At 43.8% G+C, this 20,653-nt stretch overlaps 1 protein-coding gene across 1 annotated transcript in view; it reads left to right on the top strand.

The window, feature by feature from the left end:
- Positions 1-4,760: 4,760 nt before the first annotated feature.
- The window catches only part of LOC132834231 (mitochondrial adenyl nucleotide antiporter SLC25A23-like), a 61,846-nt gene continuing 45,953 nt past the window's right edge, over positions 4,761-20,653 (top strand). The window contains exons 1-3 of the mRNA XM_060852894.1: positions 4,761-4,834; positions 5,775-5,973; positions 10,601-10,768. Of these exons, the coding sequence (XP_060708877.1) occupies positions 4,761-4,834; positions 5,775-5,973; positions 10,601-10,768 (441 nt within the window). The remainder of the gene's footprint in view (positions 4,835-5,774; positions 5,974-10,600; positions 10,769-20,653) is intronic.

Consider the following 20,653-nt stretch of genomic DNA (forward strand, 5'->3'; position numbering starts at 1 on the left):
GCCTACCATTAACTGTGTAAGACCTGATTTGCCTTATGATATCTGGTCGGCGTGGATGAGTTGGACTGAAGGGTCTGTTTCTGTGTTATACATCTCTACGATTCCATGACTATGAAAATGCAATACCTCACAATTATCTAAATTAAATTTCAACTGTCACTCCTCGGCCCATTGGCTCATCTGATCAAGGTCCCACTTTCCTCTGAGATAATTTTCTTTGCTGTCCACTATACCTCCTATTTCGGTGGACATCTGCAAACTTACTAACCATACCGCCAATGTTCACATCCAAATCATTTACATAAATGACAAAAAGCACTGGACCCAGCACCGATCCTTGTGGCACTCCACTGATCACAGGCACCCAGTCTGAAAAAGAACCACCCTCTGTCTCCTGCCTTCAAGCCAATTTTACATTAGATTAGATTCCCTACAGTATGGAAACAGGCCATTTGGCCCAACAAGTCCACACCGACACTCACCCAGACCCATTTTCCTCTGATTAATGCACCTAACATTATGGGCAATTTAGCATTGCCAATTCACCTGATCTGCACATCTCTGGATTGTAGGAGGAAACTACAGCACCCACGCAGGCAAGGGGAGAATGCGCAAACTCCACACAGACACTCGCCTGTGGATGGAATCAAACCTGAGGCATTGGTACTGTGAGGCAGCGGTGCTAACCATTGAGTCGTCCCTTTTGTATCCAATTAGTTAGGTCTCCCTGGATCGCATGTGATCTAACCTTACCAACCAGTCTACCGTGCAGAAACTTGTGGAATGCTTTGCTGAAGTCCATATAGACAACGTCTATTGCTCTGACTTCATCAATCATCTTTGTCACCTCTTCAAAAAACTCAATCAAATTCATGAGACATAATTTCCCATGCACAAAGCCATGTTGATGCTTTCTAATCAATCCTTGCTTTTCCAAATGCTTGTAAATCCTGTCCCTCCTCCAACAATTTACCCACTCCTGATATAAGGCTTACCAGTTTATAGTAGGCAAAAGTGAGGACTGCAGATGCTGGAAACCAGAGTCTAGATTAGAGCGGTGCTGGAAAAGCACAGCAGGTCAGGCAGCATCTGAGGAGCAGGAAAATCAACATTTCGGGCAAAAGCCCTTCATCAGGATTTAAAGGCCTTTGCTAAGGACTGATCATCCTCAGTGAGGGGGAGCTCTGGGGGGATGGTGAAAACCCGGCAGGGCTGGGAGCTCGGACCTGGTGTGGGTGATGAAGGGCTTTTGCCCAAAACGTCAATTTTCCTGCTCCTCAAATGCTGCCTGACCTGCTGTGCTTTTCAAGCATCACTCACCAGTTTATAGTTCCCTGACGTTTCCTTGCAGCCTTTCTTAAACAATGGCACCAAATTCGCGAACCTCCAGCCTTCTGGCCCCTCTTGTGACTGTTGATGATACGAATATCTCAGCAAGAGTCCAGTAATCTCTTCCCTAGCTTCCCACAAAGTTCTGGGAAACAACCTGATCAAGTCCTGGGGATTTATCTACCTTTATACGTTCCAAGGCCTTCTGCACCTCCTCCTCTGTAGTATGAACTCTTTTCAAAACATCACTATTTATTTCCACAAGTTCCTTAGATTCCATGTCATCTCCACAGTAAATACAGACATGAAATACACGGTTAGTGTCTCAAACACCTCCTGTGGTTCCACATAAAGATGGCATATTCTCTCCTTAATTACTCTTTTGCCCTTAATGTACTTATAATAGAATCTCTTTCAATTCTCCTTAGCCCTATTTGCCAAAGCTATCTCATGTCTCCTTTTCGCCTCCATGATTTCCTCCTTAAATATACTCCTATTGCCCTTATACTTCTTTAGGGGTTCATTTGATCCCAGCTGTCTATACCTGATATGTGCTTCCTTATTTTTCTTGAACAGAGCCTTATCTTGTCATCCAGCAATCCTTACACCTACCAGCCTTACCCTTCACATTAACAGGAACATATGGTCTCTGAAGTCTCATTATCTCATTTTTAAAGACCTCCCACTTTCCAACCATCCCTTTACCTGCAAATAGCCTCCCCCCAATCAACTTTTTAAAGTTCCTGTCTAAAACTGTCAAAGTTGCCTTTCACCTGTTCAGAGCTTTAACTGTTTGATCCAGTCTATCCTTTTCCATAAAAATTTTAAAACTTTTAGACTTATGGTCACTTGCTCCAAAGTGCTCCCCCACTGACACCTCAGTTACTTGCCCTGCCTTCTTTCCCAAAAGAAGGTCAAGTATTGCTCCTTCTTTAGCAGGTTCATCCACATATTGAACAAGGAAGATTTGTTATACATACTTATAAGTTCCTTGCCATCCAATCCCTTAACACTATGGCAGCCCCAGTTTACGTTTGGAAAGTTAAAAACCCCTACTTTTACAATCCTATTATTCTTACAGATATCTGAGATCTCCTTACATATTTGCTTCTCAATTTTTCAAGACTATTTGGGGATCCATAATGCAATCCCAACAAAATGATCATCACTTTCTTATTTCTCAGTTTTACCCATATAACTTCATTGGACGATCACCCAAGAATATCCTCCCCCAATACAGCCGTAATGATATCCCTTACCAAAAATATTACTCCTTCTCCTCTCTTGCCTCCCTTTCTATTCTTCCTGTAGCATCTCTACCCCAGAACATTAAGCTGCGTCCTATCCATCCCTGAGCCATGTTGCTATAATAGCGATGATATCCTAGTCCGATGTTTCCAACCATGCCCTAAGTTTATCTGCTTTATTTGTTAAGTCTCTTGCGTCGAAGTAAATGCCGTTTAATTTATCAGACTTTAGTCTCCTGTCTGCTTTAACTATTTAACTTGCTCCCCCTATCTACTGGACCAGCCTCAACCTTTTCTCTTTTCTGTCTTTTTTTTGGTTTTTCCCACGCTCTCCCAAGAGTTGCAACCCTCCCGAGTAGCAATAGCAAATCACCCTGCAAGAATAATGGTGCCCTTCCGATTCAGGAACCTGTCCCCTTGTACAGGACATCACTGAAGGGATCCATAAATGTGAATCCTTGCCCGTGCACCAGCTCCTCAGCCACACATTCATCTGCTCTATCATCCTATAAACTACTCTCGCTAGAATGTGGCACCAGTAGCCATCCAGATATTATGACATTTGAGGACTTACTTTTTAACCTCCTGCCTAGTTTCCAACATTCTCTCTGCAGAACTTCATCCCTTTCTCTACCTATGTCATTGCCACAATGATCTCCTGCTGGTCACTCTCCCTTTTCAGAATATTCTTCACCCTCTCTGAGACATCCTTGTCTCAAGGCTGGAATCGAACCCAGGTTCCTGATGCTGTGAGGCAGCAGTGCTTACCACAGTGCCACTGTGCCGCCCCAACCTCCTCTGAAAGAGTTTACAGGAAGGGCTCCACCCATAGGACACAACTGGCAGGACTGAGGCAGCCCTGATGGTCTCCTTTCTCAATACAAAGGGGCATCACCATGGACCCATTAACTTTAATCAGACATTCCTTGGTGTTGTCACAAAGCTGGTCCCTTTTGTCTAAAATCTGTTCTTTGTTTCAAGGATACTGTGTCCTTGGTCTTTTTCAGAGAAGTAATAAACCACTCCTGGTTCTGATTAGTCTGGTTTGGTATGGAGATCAAAGGGTATTGAAAGGCATTTTTGTTTTTATGTAAACAAATGAGACTTCAGGCCAAAGTGGTCATGTTTTAGGAGTGACCTATATAATGAAAGGGGAGTGGTCAGCTCTCGAGCTGAGTGGTTCAGTCCAGAACTAGTTAGGAGTTCAACAGTGGACTTTGTGGAAACTCTCTCTCTTTCTTCCCCTTCTAACTTCAACCTGTAAGATCTGTTCCTTTTTTAAAAACTGTGTTTTAGCAGAGTTTGATTATTGGGACTGTTGTGTATATTTGGAACAGCATAAGTTTAGATAGACTGAGTTCTGTAGGGGTTCTTTATTCTGTTCTTTGTGTTTCTTTGTGAATACATTTCTGTCTGTTTTAAAGCCTCATAGTCAATCTAGCTAGCTTACTCTGGATACTTTTCATTGTACGCTTACTAAAACAAATTGCAAAGTTATGGTCTCGGTTGCCTGCTCAAGAATGGTTTGAGTGGTCTGTCCTAGTCCATTACAGGTGGCGTACAAAAGTCAGACTCAGGCGACAAACTGTGTCCTGAACCTGAATGCTTGCGGAGTCCTGAGCAGATGCAACCTGACATGCACCTTTCCCTCATTGAAGGACAGGAAGGCACATGACTGGCTTGTCCATTGGGAAAAGTGGATCAAGTCCTGGAGCAGATGGACATTGATCCTTTGGCTAGGAGCCATTTCGGACTGATCAAGATGGACCATGTGGTCCAGCACAGATCCCAGGTGAGATGACAAACTCTGGCAAAGTTGTAATCCATTCTGAGGAGGAAGGCGGGATACCAGTTTTTTAAGAAGTGAAGGTTCCTTTCTTGAACAGTGGGACAATGACCGCAATACACCAAGAAAGGCTCTCTGGCCGTAAAATATTCCTCCAGTGATCACTCAATTGTTCTCCACAATGTCCCAGAATTCCATGAAGAACTCCATGGTAAACCCATCCAGACCTGCAGATTGCCCCTTGAGATTCAGGTGAGAGCCAAGTCAGCTCCTCTAGGTGATGGGAGCATCAAGCATCCTGGCATTCTTCGGACTGACCTGCAGTAAGTCCTCCCATAAACTCTGTGAGTATCCTCGCTGGACGGATTCAGAGAGAATATAGAAGCATGTAGTAGGCTATGGTCTGGGTCCTGGTGGTCTCCGGACCTGAGACGGTGGCCAACTGCTGGTGGAATCCCATGCCTTTCTCCCGGTGAGTAGGAAAAGGATGTGCCTTGGTCCAGATCCCAGGAGACTCAGATTTGCGATCTCACGTATGTAACCCAGGACCTGATAAGCTGCAGGTCTTGGAGTGTGTTCTTGTTCTCTTTGCTCTGCAAGTCTGGGTCCTCTTTGAACAGACTGAGACATGACTCCAGGTCAAGCACCTCCTTCTTCAGTTCCTCAATCCTGGATTTCTGCCTCTTTGTTGACACTCTTGCGAACTGCTGACAGTCGTGGGTGTGACCATTGCCCACATTCCACCATACCCTCAAGGTGGGAAGCTATCTGCTTCCTTTTCTAGTTGGCCCAAAACTGACAGAACAAATCCTGCAAAAGCTCGTCCTCACCCTGACATGGAATGATGTGGTGGTCCGTGCATGGCACATGTTTCATGCCATTCACCAGAACTCAGACAACATACACCAATGTTATGATTCTTGAAACTCTGACTCAAGGCCTCACAAAAGTAAAAGTCAAGGAGTCAGGAGAGAGATTTCTCCAGTTGTCCACCAGGTTGAAGGATTTGACCTGGTGCCTCAACCTCCTGCTTGACATTAGACCAATCTGGGTGCTGCCACGGTTCTGGCATACAAAGGTGCAGTTAAACTTTCTCCTGTGAATATCTCACTGGCCTTTGTTGAAGGAGATGCAGTGAGTGGACACTTCTTCAAAGAAGTGCATTTGCCTTGCTCTGACCAGAGGAGCATACACATTTACAAAACAAAATACCACACCTCCTTTTTGGACCATCTGATGAGCAAACGACCTGGCATTGGCCCCTTGACCCTCAAGATCTCCAGCTGAAAATCTGGTGCCAACAAGCTAGTAACCCCACCAGAATTGGAGAAAAGGTGACTCATGTAGAGCACTCCTTGCTACTACAGGACTCAAGTGGTTTAATCTCTTGTGGTGGTACGGGTTTCCTGCAGGAAACACATTGCATACTGGAACCTGAGTTGTAGCTTCCTGTTGCCATCGATGTTGAGGTTGGCTATTATTGTCTTCATGCCAAAGGCACAATGCTCACATGAACAATGCCCTCAGTGCATGGAGCACACAAAGCCCTTGTCTCCTTCTGGAGTCCACCTGGGGAATGTGCTGTTCCAGTATTCCAGTGCATTCCAGGTGGTAGTCTGAAGAAGGGCTTATGCCCGAAACATCGATTCTCCTGCTCCTCGGATGCTGCCTGGCCTCCTGTGTTTTTCCAGCACCACATTTTTCAACTCTGGTATTCCAGCATCTGCAGTCCTCACTTTCTTCTAGGTGTTCTGAACTACCAGGATAGACCAAAGACCAGTTTTAAATGATTCCTTCAATCCAAGACCAATTGGACTGAAGTTCAAGAAGCTCCCTCAGGAACTCTTGGATGTCCTCAGTGTTGAATGACTAGAAGCTGGGTATGGAGTGTGTGGGGGCATTGGAAATCCAGAATTTTGGGGGATATAAATTTTGCATTGTCACCAAAGTCCATGGGTGAGCCCTTATCCTCCACTGGGTGGTCATCCTCAGTGTTGACCCCTGTCCCACTGAGAGAGTAGGGATTGGTTCGGTACCACTAGTTGGCTATGTTCCTCTTTCTCCTTCAGGCTGTTTCAAGATGGCCTTCACTGGGATGAGGTGGGGGCAGGAGTTATCGGGTGGCAGGGTCTTGGAGGTTTGCACTCCTCCCAGTACTGGGTCATCACCTCCCGGGGAAAAGGTCCTCCACTCCTGGACTGAGGTGCTCAGTATGAAGATCTGGGAGGGAAGCTGAAAGATCTTACCTATCCTAGCCATTACCCAATGATCCAACAATATTAGAATGTCCAAAGTGGATTCTGAGAGACAGAATTTAAGATTTTTTGAAAAACATGGTTTGATTACAGATAGTCAGCATCGCTTTGTGAGGGGTGGGTCATGCCTCACCAACCTTATTGAATTCTTTGAGGCTGTGACAAACACATTAATGAGGGTAGAGCGGTGGATGTGGTGTATATGGATTTCAGCAAGGTGTTTGATAAGGTTCCCCATTCAGGCTCATTCAGAAAGTAAGGAAACATGGGATACAGGGAAATTTTGCTATATGGATACAGAATTGACTGGCCTATAGAAGACAGAGGGTGGTAATAATGGAAAGTATTCAGTCTGGAGCTTGGTGACCAGTGGTGTTCCACAGGGATCTGTTCTGGGACCTCTGTTCTTTGTGATTTTTATAAATGACTTGGATGAGGAAGTGGAAGGGTGGGTTAGTAAATTTGTCAATCACATGAAGGTTGCTGCAGTTGTGGGTAATGTGTGGGTTGTAATGGGATGTTGACAGGATGCAGAACTGGGCTGAGAGGTGGCAAATTGAGTTCAAACTGGAAAAATGAGAAGTGATTCATTTTGGAAGGTTGAATTTGAATGTAGGTTACAGGGAAAAAGTGAGGACTGCAGATGCTGGAGATCAGAGCTGAAAATGTCTTGCTGGAAAATTGCAGCAGGTCAAGCAGCATCCAAGGAGCAGGAGAATTGGCATTTCAGGCATGAGCCCTTCTTCAGTAAGGGCTCATTCCTGAAGAAAGGCTCATGTCCGAAACGTCGATTATCCTGCTCCTTGGATGCTGCCTGACCTGCTGCGCTTTTCCAGCAACACATTTTCAGCTGTAGATTACAGGGTTAAAGGCAGGATTCTTGTCAGTGTGGAGGAATAGACGGATCTTGTGGTCAACATCCATATATCCCTCAAAGTTGCCACCCAAGTTGATAGGGTTGTGAGAAGGCATATGGTGTGTTGGCTTTCAAGAGCAGGGTGATTGAGTTTAAGAATCACGAGGTTATGCTACAGCTTTAGAAAGCCCTGTTAAACCACACATGGAATATTGTGTTCGGTTTAGGTTGCCTCATTATAGGAACGATGTGGAAGCTTTAGAGAGAGTGCAGAGGAAATTTACCAGGATGCTGCCTGGACCAGAAAGCATGTCTTATGAATAAAGGTTGACTGAGCTAAGGCTTTTCTCATTGGAGTGAAGAAGGAAGAGAGGTGGCTTGATGGATATGTACAAGATGATGAAAGGCATAGATAGAGTGGATAGCCAGAGACTTTTTCCCAGGGCAGAAATGACTATCACAAGGGAGCATAATTTTAAGGTGATTGGTAGAAGGTTTAGGGGAGATATCAGAGATAGGTTCTTTACACAGAGAGTGGTAGGTGTGTGGAATGCACTGCCAGTAGTGGTGGTTGTCAGATAGATTAGGGACTTTTAAACAATTCTCAGAGAGACACATGGATGATAGTAAAATGTAGGGTAAGTTGGTTAGTCTGATTATAGAGTAGGACAAAAGGCCAGCACAGCATCGAGGGCCAAAGGACCTGTACTGTGTTGTACTGTTCTAGGTTTGTGCGAAGACTTGTACCTCGGGTGCTCGTTGTTGTGGTTCTGTTCGCCGAGCTGGAAGTTTTTGTTGCAAACGTTTCGTCCCCTGGCTAGGCGACATCATCAGTGCTCTGGAGCCTCCTGCGAAGTGCTTCTTTGATGTTTCTTCCGGTATTTATAGTGGTCTGTCCTTGCCGCTTCCGGATGTCAGTTTCAGCTGTCCGCTGTAGTGGTTGGTATATTGGGTCCAGGTCGATGTGTTTGTTGATGGAGTTTGTAGATGAATGCCATGCCTCTAGGAATTCCCTGGCTGTTCTCTGTCTGGCTTGCCCTATGATAGTAGTGTTTTCCCAGTCGAATTCATGTTGCTTGTTGTCTGAGTGTGTGGCTACTAGGGATAGCTGGTCGTGTCGTTTCGTGGCTAGTTGATGTTCATGTATGCGGATTGTTAGCGGTCTTCCTGTTTGTCCTATGTAGTGTTTTGTGCAGCCCTTGCATGGTATTTTGTAAACTACATTAGTTTTGCTCATGTTAGGTATCGGGTCCTTTGTTCTAGTGAGTTGTTGTCTGAGCGTGGCTGTTGGTTTGTGTGCCGTTATGAGTCCTAAGGGTCGCAGTAGTCTGGCTGTCAGTTCTGAAACGCTCCTGATGTATGGTAATGTGGCTAGTCCTTTTGGTTGTGGCATGTCCTCGTTCCGTGGTCTATCTCTTAGGCATCTGTTGATAAAGTTGCGCGGGTACTGTTACTGTTCTATAAAAAAGTTCTATAAAAGCTGCAACTCTTGACGTATCTGGTCTGAATAACTCTACCAACTGTCCAAGGGCTTGTAGCATGGACTCAAGGGAGTCACAATAACTGAATCCGCAGTTAACAAAATCCTCCCCTTCAAGAAATAACACCTCTTTCAGATGCTGGTGGCCTCTCCTCTCCAAAAAACCCCTCTCTTCTAACCTCTTCTTCCTCCTTACCCAAGTCTTTACACAAAAATGAAACAGTGAGGGAATGATGGGCTTGGGGAAGACCATGGTGACTCATTCTCAGTACACCTCTGCCAGGGTGTCACTGGTATGGCCCTATTGCTGGAATCTTATAGTCACAGGGTTGGGTAATGGGGAACTATGGAGTAGTGACACAGCCCAAGGCGTAAACCTTGTGGGGGCACAGTAGGTCTGGAGCTGCCTGGGAGCATGCCCTGTGTCCGTTGCCTTCAGGGGTTTAGCTTTACGCTCTGCCTTCCTTTCACCTCCCACCTCACTGACAGCAATGGTGGCACTAGCTATTAGTGAACACCCCTGCTGTGGGGTTCAGGGTAGTGTCATTTTAGTGGGGGGAGGTGCATCGGTGCCAGTCTTGGCCACCAGAATGGAATTGACTACCTTGGATTTGGTGTATCGGGACACATATACATGCTGTGATGACAACAGAAGCCATTTGTTTTGGTGCACCTTCAGTTGTTATTTTTGGGTGAATGTGGCTCTTTACTTCTGCGGCTGTTGATCAGCAGCTTAAAAGATGATGGGGCAATGGGATCTGAGGAAATGTGGCAGTGTCCTACCACTAGCGATTGTGATATTATTGTCATGGACACCAGAGTTACAACCACTCCCATTTATAACAATAAGTAGTAAACAAGGAAAAGAAAAAGGAATGACTTTTGAGAAGAAAAGACTTGTTAGAACAGGAGAAGAGGTGAGGACCAGACATCCAGAACTAATGGGAGTGATGTTACACTGAGCTGGGTGTATGTTTCTTCTTTGTTGATTGTGGTATTGATAGCAGTAATAACAAGACCTTTAAGGACCATGTCTTGTTATTTTGCTTGAACAAGCTGTAAATTAAAGTTTGTGTTGCAGGTGATTTGGAGCTGAGATGGTGTGCAGGTGCAGATCCATTTGGAAACAAGTTCATTGGTCTGTAGACTAATGACAGTTACCAATGGAAGAGACCTTTTGCCTGCCAATAAATGTGTGATTGGTTCTCAGGTATCAGAACACTACCCAATGTCTTGTCTTCCCCAGATGATGTATTCTCCTTCAGTTCCTTGCCCGATCTCTCTCAACCCTCAGCTCAATCACGTCACTATCCCTGGTCTATTCAACCTCTACCACTCCATTAGTGCATGTCTGTGTATTCACATGGAATAGCACGCGTGCTCCATGGTGTCAACAAACACAGCCACTGACCAATGCGCTGACATGCAAATTCAATGGATGGACCTCTACTGACAGTGCAAAGGAATCATTGTCTGAGAGGTTCTTCTCTTAATGTGCTCCCCAGCCACACTTGTTGGTCAATTATTCAGCTGGTGTCCCTTACACACTGAACTTAAATGTCAACACTTGCCTCTGGGGAGAAAGAATGGAGAAACATTTTTAGAGGATTCAAAGGCATTTTTTAACCTCACCTCTTCTGCTTACAGAATCATTACTATGACTCAGACATGTACGGAGGGTTCTTATTCTCAGAATCCCTAAATTCTGAGCCGTATGTGACAACCTGGTGGAAGCAGTTGCTAGCAGGAGCGATGGCAGGAGCAGTGTCCCGTACCTCAACTGCCCCACTTGACCGACTCAAAATCTACATTCAGGTAAAATGTGGATATGGGTGGCAAAGAGGAAATTAAAGTAATTGACTGAGCTGTGAGATGTTGAGGGGTCTGCATGTTCTAATATAAGAATTATAAAAGGGTAAAATGCCAGTGCATTCAATAAGTAGTAAAATGTGACGAATATTTTGTTTTTGTGAGGGGGATTGAATGCAAAAGAGGAAGGTCATGCTTCAGTTCAACAAGGTACAGGCTAGACCATATCTGGAATACTTGCGTACCGTATTGACTTGGAGGTGCTGGTGTTGGACTGGGGTGGACAAAGTTAAAAATCCAACAACACCAGGTTATAGTCTAACTAGGACTTCCAAATAAACCTGTTAGACTATAATCTGGTGTAGTGTGATTTTTAACAGTGTACAGTATTGGTCTTTTTACTTAAGCAAGGATATAAATGCATTGAAAGGAGTTCAAAGAAGGTCTACCAGACAAACAGCTGGAATAAGCCAGTGGAGAGGATAGTTCCTCTTCATAGAATCACAGAATTGTTATGGCGCCAAAGAAGTCCATTTAGCCCTTCGTGTCTGCACGAGTTCTATCACCTAGTGCCAATCTCCTGCCTTTTCCCCACATCCCTGTATACCATTTCTATCTAAATAATCATCCAATGTTCGCTTGAATGTCTTAAAATAATTGAATTTCCATCATTGTGGGACTTGAACCCAGATTCCAGAATACTACTTGAGTCTCTGGATTGCTAGTCCACCATTATCCCCACCCTAACTCTGATGGGAGAATCTTGGACTCGAGGTTATGGTTTCAGAATTAGGGTTGTTCATTTAAAATAGGGATGAAGCAAAACATTTTTTTCATTAGAAAAAGGTAACGGTTTTCCTCAAAAGGCAATGGAAGTAGAAACTTTTAAGCCAGATGTCAAGAGATTCTTGGAAAGCAAGGTGGTGAAAAGATATCTAGGGTAGATGGAATTGTGGGGTTGGAGTTACAATCAAATCAGTCATGATGCTCTTAAATGAGACACAAGAGATCAAATGACCACTACTGCCTCCTGTTTAAGGAGCATAAATTATAATACAGAGACCATTCAGCCCATTGTTCTTGTTTTAGAGATATTTTGAAAATTTCTGTTCTTATTCTGTCATCCAACTCTTTGTCTGGATCTTTTAATATTATCACTTTTCCCTTCTTTTGGGTAGTGATCTCAACCCAGCTATAAGAATGATGTGAAGGAGCCAGTGTTGGACTGAGATGGACAAAGTTAAAAATCACAGAACACCAGGCTGATCTGGAAGCACTGGCTTTCAGAGCACTGCTTCTTCATCAGGTAGCTGTGGAGCAGGACAATAAGACACAGAATTTTTAACAAAAAGTCACAGTGTCATGCAGCTGAAATAATATATTGAACAAAAGACTGAACAGCAATCAATGTTTGTTCAATATATCATTTCATGAGAAAGCATTTAACGTGGTGAATGACAATGTGAAACCAGAGTATTGGGAAATTTGCAAAGACCAACAGAGGGCAAAAAAACAAATAAGGAGGGAGAAGATTAAGTATGAGGGTAAGCTATCCAGGAATGTAAAGGAAGACTGTAAGAGTTTCTTTAGATATATAAAGGAAGAAAAACATGGCAAAAGTGGACACTGGGCTGCTGAAAAATGACGCTGGGGAGATAGTAGTGGGATACAATGAAATGACTGAGGAACTGAATAAACAACAAAGAACAAGGAAAATTTACAGTCTAGGAACAGGCCCTTCGGCCCTCCAAGCCTGAGCCGATCCAAATCATGAGTATGTATGGTGGGGGACTCACAGTAATCTTGACAAAGTCGCTTGAAGGTATATGATTTCCCTTTGAATGAAAAAGCGAACCAAAATTCTCTATCTGGGTGTACCGGTACACTAGAGAAGACATTTGCTATATCCACAATGGAGAACCATTTACTGTCTGGTGGAATTTGAGCCAATATAGTATAGGGGTTGGGAACATTTGGGGCGTGTGGAACAACAGCGTTGTTGATTGCCTGCAGGTCTTGAACAAATCTCCATTCCTCCGGTTCACTGGGAATATTTGCCTTTTTGACTGGAAAAATTGGGGTTCTCACCGGTGAGTTTTCACAGGGGATTATCATTCCAGCCTTTAGGAGGGATTCAAAGACTGCTACAGCCTAGGGTTTTAACGAGTATTGTGCTTTACAAGGGCGATACTCAGACTTTGGGTTAATCTTATGGGTTCACAGCCTCGTATTGCCCACAACTGAGTAGGGACCTTTCTCAGTCTTGGATTCAAGACTTCTACCTTAGGAAAACACCAGGCTACCCTCCGACGCTCTTCAGTGCTAGCGGGGGTTATCTGGACTGCCCTATCTGCCTGAGTTAGCCAATTTAGTTTCTTCCTATATGTCTGCATATCTTCATTGAACCAGATACCCATCGTCCCATAAGACCCATGTGCCTTTGGTATCCATGGTCCCAAATCCTGCCACCTGTCACTGGACACCCTCACCAATGACACTTGAGGAGCGGAGCCTTCCACATGAAAAAGACAGGGTTTACTTGCTGTCACACTCTCTGTGCATCTGTGATCACTCCAATAAAATTCGCACAATAACAACTGATCTGGATAAAACAATCTCCTAAACCAGTCCGTCTCAAATGATTCGTCAGGGCCATAGCGGTGTATGTGTGCTGTGCAGTGCAGCATATCTCTAGCAAGAAAATCGGTGTTAACTGGATTTTAACATGGTTACTTGCTTCCAGGGCAAGTGAATCGCTCACTGAACTTATCGCTCTATGGCTTAATCACCACGTATAGACATACATCAGGGGTTGTGGGTCGTATTTTACAGCCTGCACTGGTAAATCTTCTTTTCATATTACCTGCAAGCCCGTCGGGGTACTGAATAAATCCAACCCCAGTATCACTATGAGATCCCAAGCCATCAGATTTAAAGGACAGAATTCCGATAACAGAAATCAGAATTGGAATGCTTCCCCATTACTGGTTTTGCACAACAGGGATGCAGTAAATCTCGTATCACAATTCTTGATGCACCCATTGAGTTCAGGAACCTTCCGCTTATCTTTATTTGCATCGACTCTCTGAACTGTTTGATTTAAGGACTGAATATGTTGCTCCTGTATCTACCAAAAAGGTAACTGGTCCACCTTCCACATATAACATAGAAGTAGGCATTGACTTATACGCGTCATTGTTATACTGAACATATGGTCCATTCTCCACAATCTCAGTGCTCAATATAGAGGTGGGACATGTTTCAGTGCCTGTAAGGTTAATATAGAACATAGAACATAGAAGGATACAGCGCAGTACAGGCCCTTCGGCCCTCGATGTTGCGCCGACCGAATCCTACCTAACCTATACTAGCCCAATAACTTCCAAATGCCTATCCAATGCCCGCTTAAATGACCATAAAGAAGGAGAGTTCACCACTGATACGGGCAGGGCATTCCATGAACTCACAACCCGCTGTGTGAAGAATCTACCCCTAACATCTGTCCTATACCTACCACCCCTTAATTTAAAGCTATGTCCCCTAGTAACACCTGACTCCATTAGCGGTAAAAGGTTCTTAGTATCTACCCTATCTAAACCCCTAATCATCTTATACACTTCTATCAGATCTCCCCTAAACCTTCTCTTCTCCAATGAGAACAGCCCCAAGTGCCTCAGCCTTTCCTCATAAGATTTTCCTACCATTCCAGGCAACATCCTGGTAAACCTCCTCTGCACTCGTTCTAAAGCTTCCACATCCTTCCTATAGTATGGCGACCAAAACTGCACACAATACTCCAGATGAGGCCGCACCAGAGTCTTATACAACTGCAACATGACCTCAGGACTCCGGAACTCAATTCCTCTGCCAATAAAGCCCAGTACACCATATGCCTTCCTCACAGCACTATTTACCTGGGTGGCAACTTTCAGAGATCTGTGTACATGGACACCAAGATCCCTCTGCTCATCCACACTACCAAGTAGCCTACCATTAGCCCAGTAATCCATCATCTTGTTATTCCTACCAAAGTGAACGACTTCGCACTTAGCTACATTGAATTCCATTTGCCACATTTCCGCCCAGCTCTGCAACTTATCTATATCCCGCTGTAACCTACCACTTCCTTCCTCACTATCCACAACTCCACCGACTTTTGTGTCATCCGCAAACTTGCTTACCCAGCTTTCAAGTCCTTCCTCTAGATCATTTATAAAGATAACAAAAAGCAATGGTCCCAAAACAGATCCTTGTGGTACACCGCTAGTAACTGCGCTCCAAGATGAACATAATCCATCAACTACTACCCTCTGTCTCCTTCCAGCCAGCCAATTCCTAATCCAAACCTCTAATGTATCCTCAATGCCATACCTCCGAAGTTTTAGCATTAGCCTACCATGGGGAACCTTATCGAACGCCTTACTAAAATCCATATACACAACATCTACTGCTTTACCCTCATCCACTTCCTTGGTCACCTTCTCAAAGAACTCAATAAGGTTTGTGAGGCACGACCTGCCCTTCACAAAACCATGCTGGCTATCCCTGATCACGTTATTCCTACCCAGATGTTCATAAATCTTATCCCTTACCATTCTCTCTAAGACTTTGCCCACCACTGAAGTCAGACTCACTGGCCTATAGTTGCTAGGGCTATCCCTACTCCCTTTCTTGAACAATGGGACCACATTCGCTATCCTCCAGTCCTCTGGTACTATTCCTGTTGACAACGATGACATAAAAATCCAGGCCAATGGCTCTGCTATCTCCTCCCTAGCTTCCCATAGGATCCTGGGGTAAATGCCATCAGGCCCAGGAGACTTATCTATATTCATCCTTTCCAATATTCCCAAAACCTCTTCCCTGCATATTTCCAGGGCATCCATTCTAATTATTTGTGATTCCATATTCACATCAGCAACAGTGTCCTGTTCCTGAGTGAATACTGATGAAAAGTACTGATTTAATGTCTCTCCAATCTCCTCCGCCTCCACACACAACTTCCCACTACTATCCTTGACTGGACCGATACCTACCCTAGTCATCCTTTTATTCTTGACATACCTATAGAAAGCCTTTGGGTTTTCCCTAATCCTACCAGCTAAAGACTTTTCATGTCCCCTTCTCGCTTTTCTTAGCTCCCTCTTTAGCTCCTTCCTGGCTACCTTATAACTCTCAATCGCCCCTACTGAACCTTCACGCCTCATCTTTACATATGCCGCCTTCTTCCCTTTCACAAGGGACTCCAATTCCTTACTAAACCACGGCTGCCTCACAAGGCCCTTTACACCATGCCTGACTGGTACATACCTATCGAGGACACGCAGTAGCTGCTCCTTGAACACTCCCCACATCTCATTAGTGTTCTTCTCTTGAAGCCTGTTTTTCCAATCCACACATCCTAAGTCATGCCTCACTGCATCATAATTTCCCTGCCCCCAGCTATAGCTCTTGCCCTGCGGCACACGATTATCCCTCTCCATCACTAAAGTAAAAGTCACCGAGTTGTGGTCACTGTCCCCGAAGTGCTCACCTACCTCCAAGTCCAACACCTGGCCTGGTTCATTACCTAGAACCAAATCCAATATAGCCTCCCCTCTTGTTGGCCTGTCGACATATTGTGTCAGGAAACCCTCCTGCACACATTGTACAAACACCGACCCATCTAATGAACTCTAGTAGAAGAGATTAGCATAAGCGAGTCTTCATTGCCAAACATAAAGGAAAGAGGTTTACCTGTCCCTTGTGGACTGCCCACCTCCACCTTAGCCTTCCCCCGTCAGTCATCCTGCTGTCCAGCCTCCAGGGCTGACTGAGGCTGTCTGCGTGGACACTCCTTGCCCAGTGGTCCATTGCTCCGCAAACAATGCACCTGCTTTGATGAAGCCACTCCTTGAGTATTGTTTGCAGTTTTGGTCTCCTAGTCTAAGGAAGGACATTCTAGTTATTGAGGGAGTCCCGTGGAGGTTCACCAGACTGATTCCCAGGGTGGCAGGACTGATGTATGAAGGCAGACTGGATTGGCTGGGCTTGTACTCACTGGAGTTTAGAGGAATGAGGGTAGAAACATATGAAATCCTGATGAGACTGGACAGGCTAGATGTTGGGGGAAGTGCAGAAATTGAGGTCATAGTCTAAGAATAAGGGGTAAACCATTCAGGACTGAGATGAGGAAGAACTTCTTCATTCATTGTGAACCTGTGGAACAGGAAGATGTTGGGGCCAGTTCATTAGATATGTTCAAGAGGAAGCTGGATGTGGTCCTTGCTGCTAAAGTGTTCAAAAGGGAGAGAGAGAAAGCGGGAATGGGATATGAAATTGCATGATCAGCCATGATCATACTGAATTGTGGTGCAGGCTCAAAGGGCTGAATCGCCTACTTCTGCACTTATTTTCTATGTTTCTATATTTCTATCTCTGATTGCTGAGAGAGCAGTTAAGAGTCAAACAGATTGACGTGGATCTGGAATCAGGTATAGCCAGAGCAGGTAAGGGTGGCAGTTTGTTTCCCTAAAGGGAATTACTGAACCAGATAGGCCTTTCCAACATTGATAACATGGTCATCAATAGACCCTTAATTCCAGATTTTTACTGAATTCAAATAGCATCTTCTGCTATGGTAGGATTCAAACCTAAATTGCTAAAACATTAATTGAGTCTCTGAATTAATAGTTGAGATTTAATACCACTAAGCCATACCATTCCCCCATGGTCACCATTAGTCTATTTTTTAATTCCAGATATTTTTATTATAGTAAACTTTCACCATCTGTCAAGGTAGAATTTGAACCTGTGTCTGCAGAATATTAATATGGGCTCTGGATTACTAAACCAATCACATTACCACTTGCCCTGAAATGCTGCTGAATTTAAAAGTGATAAGGAGAAAGTATTACACTGATTATTATTAAAGTTGATAAGTGCAGGATCTGCAGGTGAATTCACTATGGAGCATTTATGAGCACTGCTAGGTGTATTTAGGCCCCCTAACAGAAATAGAAGAATAGATGTGTAGGCAAATTTCAGAGATGTGTACAAGTGATAGCGTTGTGATAGTATGGGATTTCAGCTTCCCCAACATTAACTGGGGTAGTCATTGTTTGAAATCTTTGGAGGGAGCAGAATTATTACAACACATTCAGGCAGCCTTTTAAGACTCAAAATTGCTATGGGAAAGGACAGGATGGGCCTGAAATCAAAGTTCTCAACTGGAAAGTATGATCAGATGTGATTTGGCGAAAGTGGACTGGGAGCAGATCATTTCAGGTAAACGTATCTCACACCAGTGGAAGGCATTCAAGAAGACAACATGGAGAGTACAGGGCCCAACATGTTCCAATAAAGAAAAGGAGGAGGACCAATAAATCCCATGAACCCTGGATACCCAGGGATACATGCCATTGGATTAAGAGAAGAAGGGAGGCTTACGGCAGATGACAAGGACTCAAACAGCAGAAGACTTAAAGAAGTATAAATTGTGCAAGAGGGACTTAAAGAGGTTAGGAGAGATGAAAGAGGATATAAAAGAATACTGGCAGGTACAATAAAGGAAAATCTTAAGTTGTTTTATAGGTACATTAGGGTAAAAAGATAATAAGGGAAATAACAGAACCCATTAATGATCACAATGGCAATATGTACGTGGAGCCAAAGGATGTCGGTAGGTTCTAAATTAATACTTTGAGTCGATGTTCACTATTAAGAGGGAATATGATAGAAATGAAGGACAAAGCCTGTGATGCAGTTAAGGAAATTTGCATAGATAGAGAAGACGTTCTGAGTGGTGTGATTGCTTAAAAGTAGATAAATCTCTAGGACCAGATGAAATGTATCCCAGGTTTTTGGTTGAGGCAAGGGAGGAAATAGCAAGGGCATTGGCAAAACTTTTCAATTCTTCTCTGGCCATAGCAGAGGTGCCAGAGGACTGCAGGACAGCCAATGTGTTACTCTTGGGGTAAAATGACCAAATGATTCACTCGACACCCAGGAATCATAAAATCCGTACAGTGTGGCAGCAGGCCACTTGGTCCATCAAGTCCACACTGACCCTCTGAAGATCAGCCCACGCATACCCAGCTCCCCCTACCCTCTCCCTATAATCCAGCATTTCTCATGGCTAACCCACCTAGCTGGCTCATCCCTAGACACTATGGGCTATTTAGCATGGTCAATCCACCTAACCTGCACATTGTTATACTGTGGGAGGAAACTACTCAGATATGGGGAGAAAGTGCAGACTCCACACAGACAGTGGAATCAAACCCAGGGCCCTGATGCTGTGAGGTGGCAGTGCTAACCACTAAGCTAATGTATTGCCTCACCATAGTTCATTTCCAGTATCAAAGAGTTTATTCAAATTACCCTCTGAAAATCCAGAGAACTCTTTCCCAAATAAAGAAACGATACACATTTACTTCATCCTGCCTTTAACATTCTCAAATCAATATTATTAATTAGTTTAATTGGAAATGCATTTAATTAATCATATGACTGCGTGGCTAGAGATGAACCTCTGATCCTCCATGGGCTTCATGATGTTTACCAGACTCTCTTATCTCCCTTCTTCAGGCTTTTCACATTAGACTACAGAAACTACATTAGCAGTTTCTTTCTCAGCCGGTTTGCTAGGCACCCCCATCTTTATCCTTGGGTGTCTTACAATGTATACATTCAACCCACATTCCAATGTCTCCTGGTTTCTTTACTTGTGATTCGATTCTACCTGTAATGATATGGGGGCTGATTTTACTGTCTGAAACTGGTTTGCTTTCATGACTTTTTGAAAATATTTTCCTCTATTGCTTTTAGTGATTTTTTTTGGGATAGGTGAATCTATTACTACTATGATTTTTGGCAGATTTTAGCTAAAACCTACTAGTAGTATTATAACAGATTGATTAATAATTAAAGAGAGATTTGTTAATTAAATGTAGTGTGAAATGTTCTTATCTATGTCTTATTTGTAAACAATTGCAAATGCACATCACAGTTCTGCTATCATGGATCCATGGACCCACTATTGTTCAAACTTCCACAGGTTTCATTAAGTAAATATTTTCCAAATCTTCCCAAGACTACTGTCAGTCATGTTTTTATTGCTTTTGCCATGGGCAATCATCAGCTATTTTATGCTGCTCAGCCATGGGCAGAGATGATAAAGTGTGGGGCTAGAAAAAGCACAGCAAGTCAAGCAGCATCAGAGGACTAGGAGAGTCAATGTTTCAGGTTGGAACCTTTCATCCGGACAGCTCTAACAGTACCATTATTCAAGAAAGAACAAGGAATAAATCAGGAATCTAAAGGCCAGTCGATTTAAACTTGGTGTTGGGGAAACTATTGGAAGCAATTCTGAGGGACAGAATTGAAGAGGCAGGGATTAATCAAGAACAGTCAGCATAATTTTGTTTAGGGGAGGTTATATCTGACCAACATGATTGAATTTTTCAAAGAGCTGACCAGGTGTATAGATGAGGGCAATGCTTTTGATGTAGCCTACCTGTACTTCAGCAAGGCTTTTGAAAAGATTCCACATGGGTGACTAATAGTAAAGGAAACAGCCCATGGGATCCAAAGAAATTGGGCAAATTGGGTCTAGAATTGGCTGAATAGCAGGAAGCCAGGAGTAATGGTTGAGGGGTATTTTTCTGACTGGAAATCTGATACAATGAGGTCTGACAGGGTCTCAGTTGAGGCCCTTGCTGTTGTGGTTTACATAATTGATTTAGATGTATGTAGGAGGCTTGATCACTAATTGGCAGATGATACAAAAATTGGTGATTTTGTAAATAGTGAGGAGGATTGCTTTTGATTACAAGAGGCTATAGAGAGACTGGTCAGAGGGCCTGATCAGTGGCCAATGGAATTCAATCTGGAAAAATGTTGGGTGAGCAG

The sequence above is a fragment of the Hemiscyllium ocellatum genome, chromosome 39, assembly GCF_020745735.1.
Source record: "Hemiscyllium ocellatum isolate sHemOce1 chromosome 39, sHemOce1.pat.X.cur, whole genome shotgun sequence".
Lineage (NCBI taxonomy): Eukaryota > Metazoa > Chordata > Chondrichthyes > Orectolobiformes > Hemiscylliidae > Hemiscyllium > Hemiscyllium ocellatum.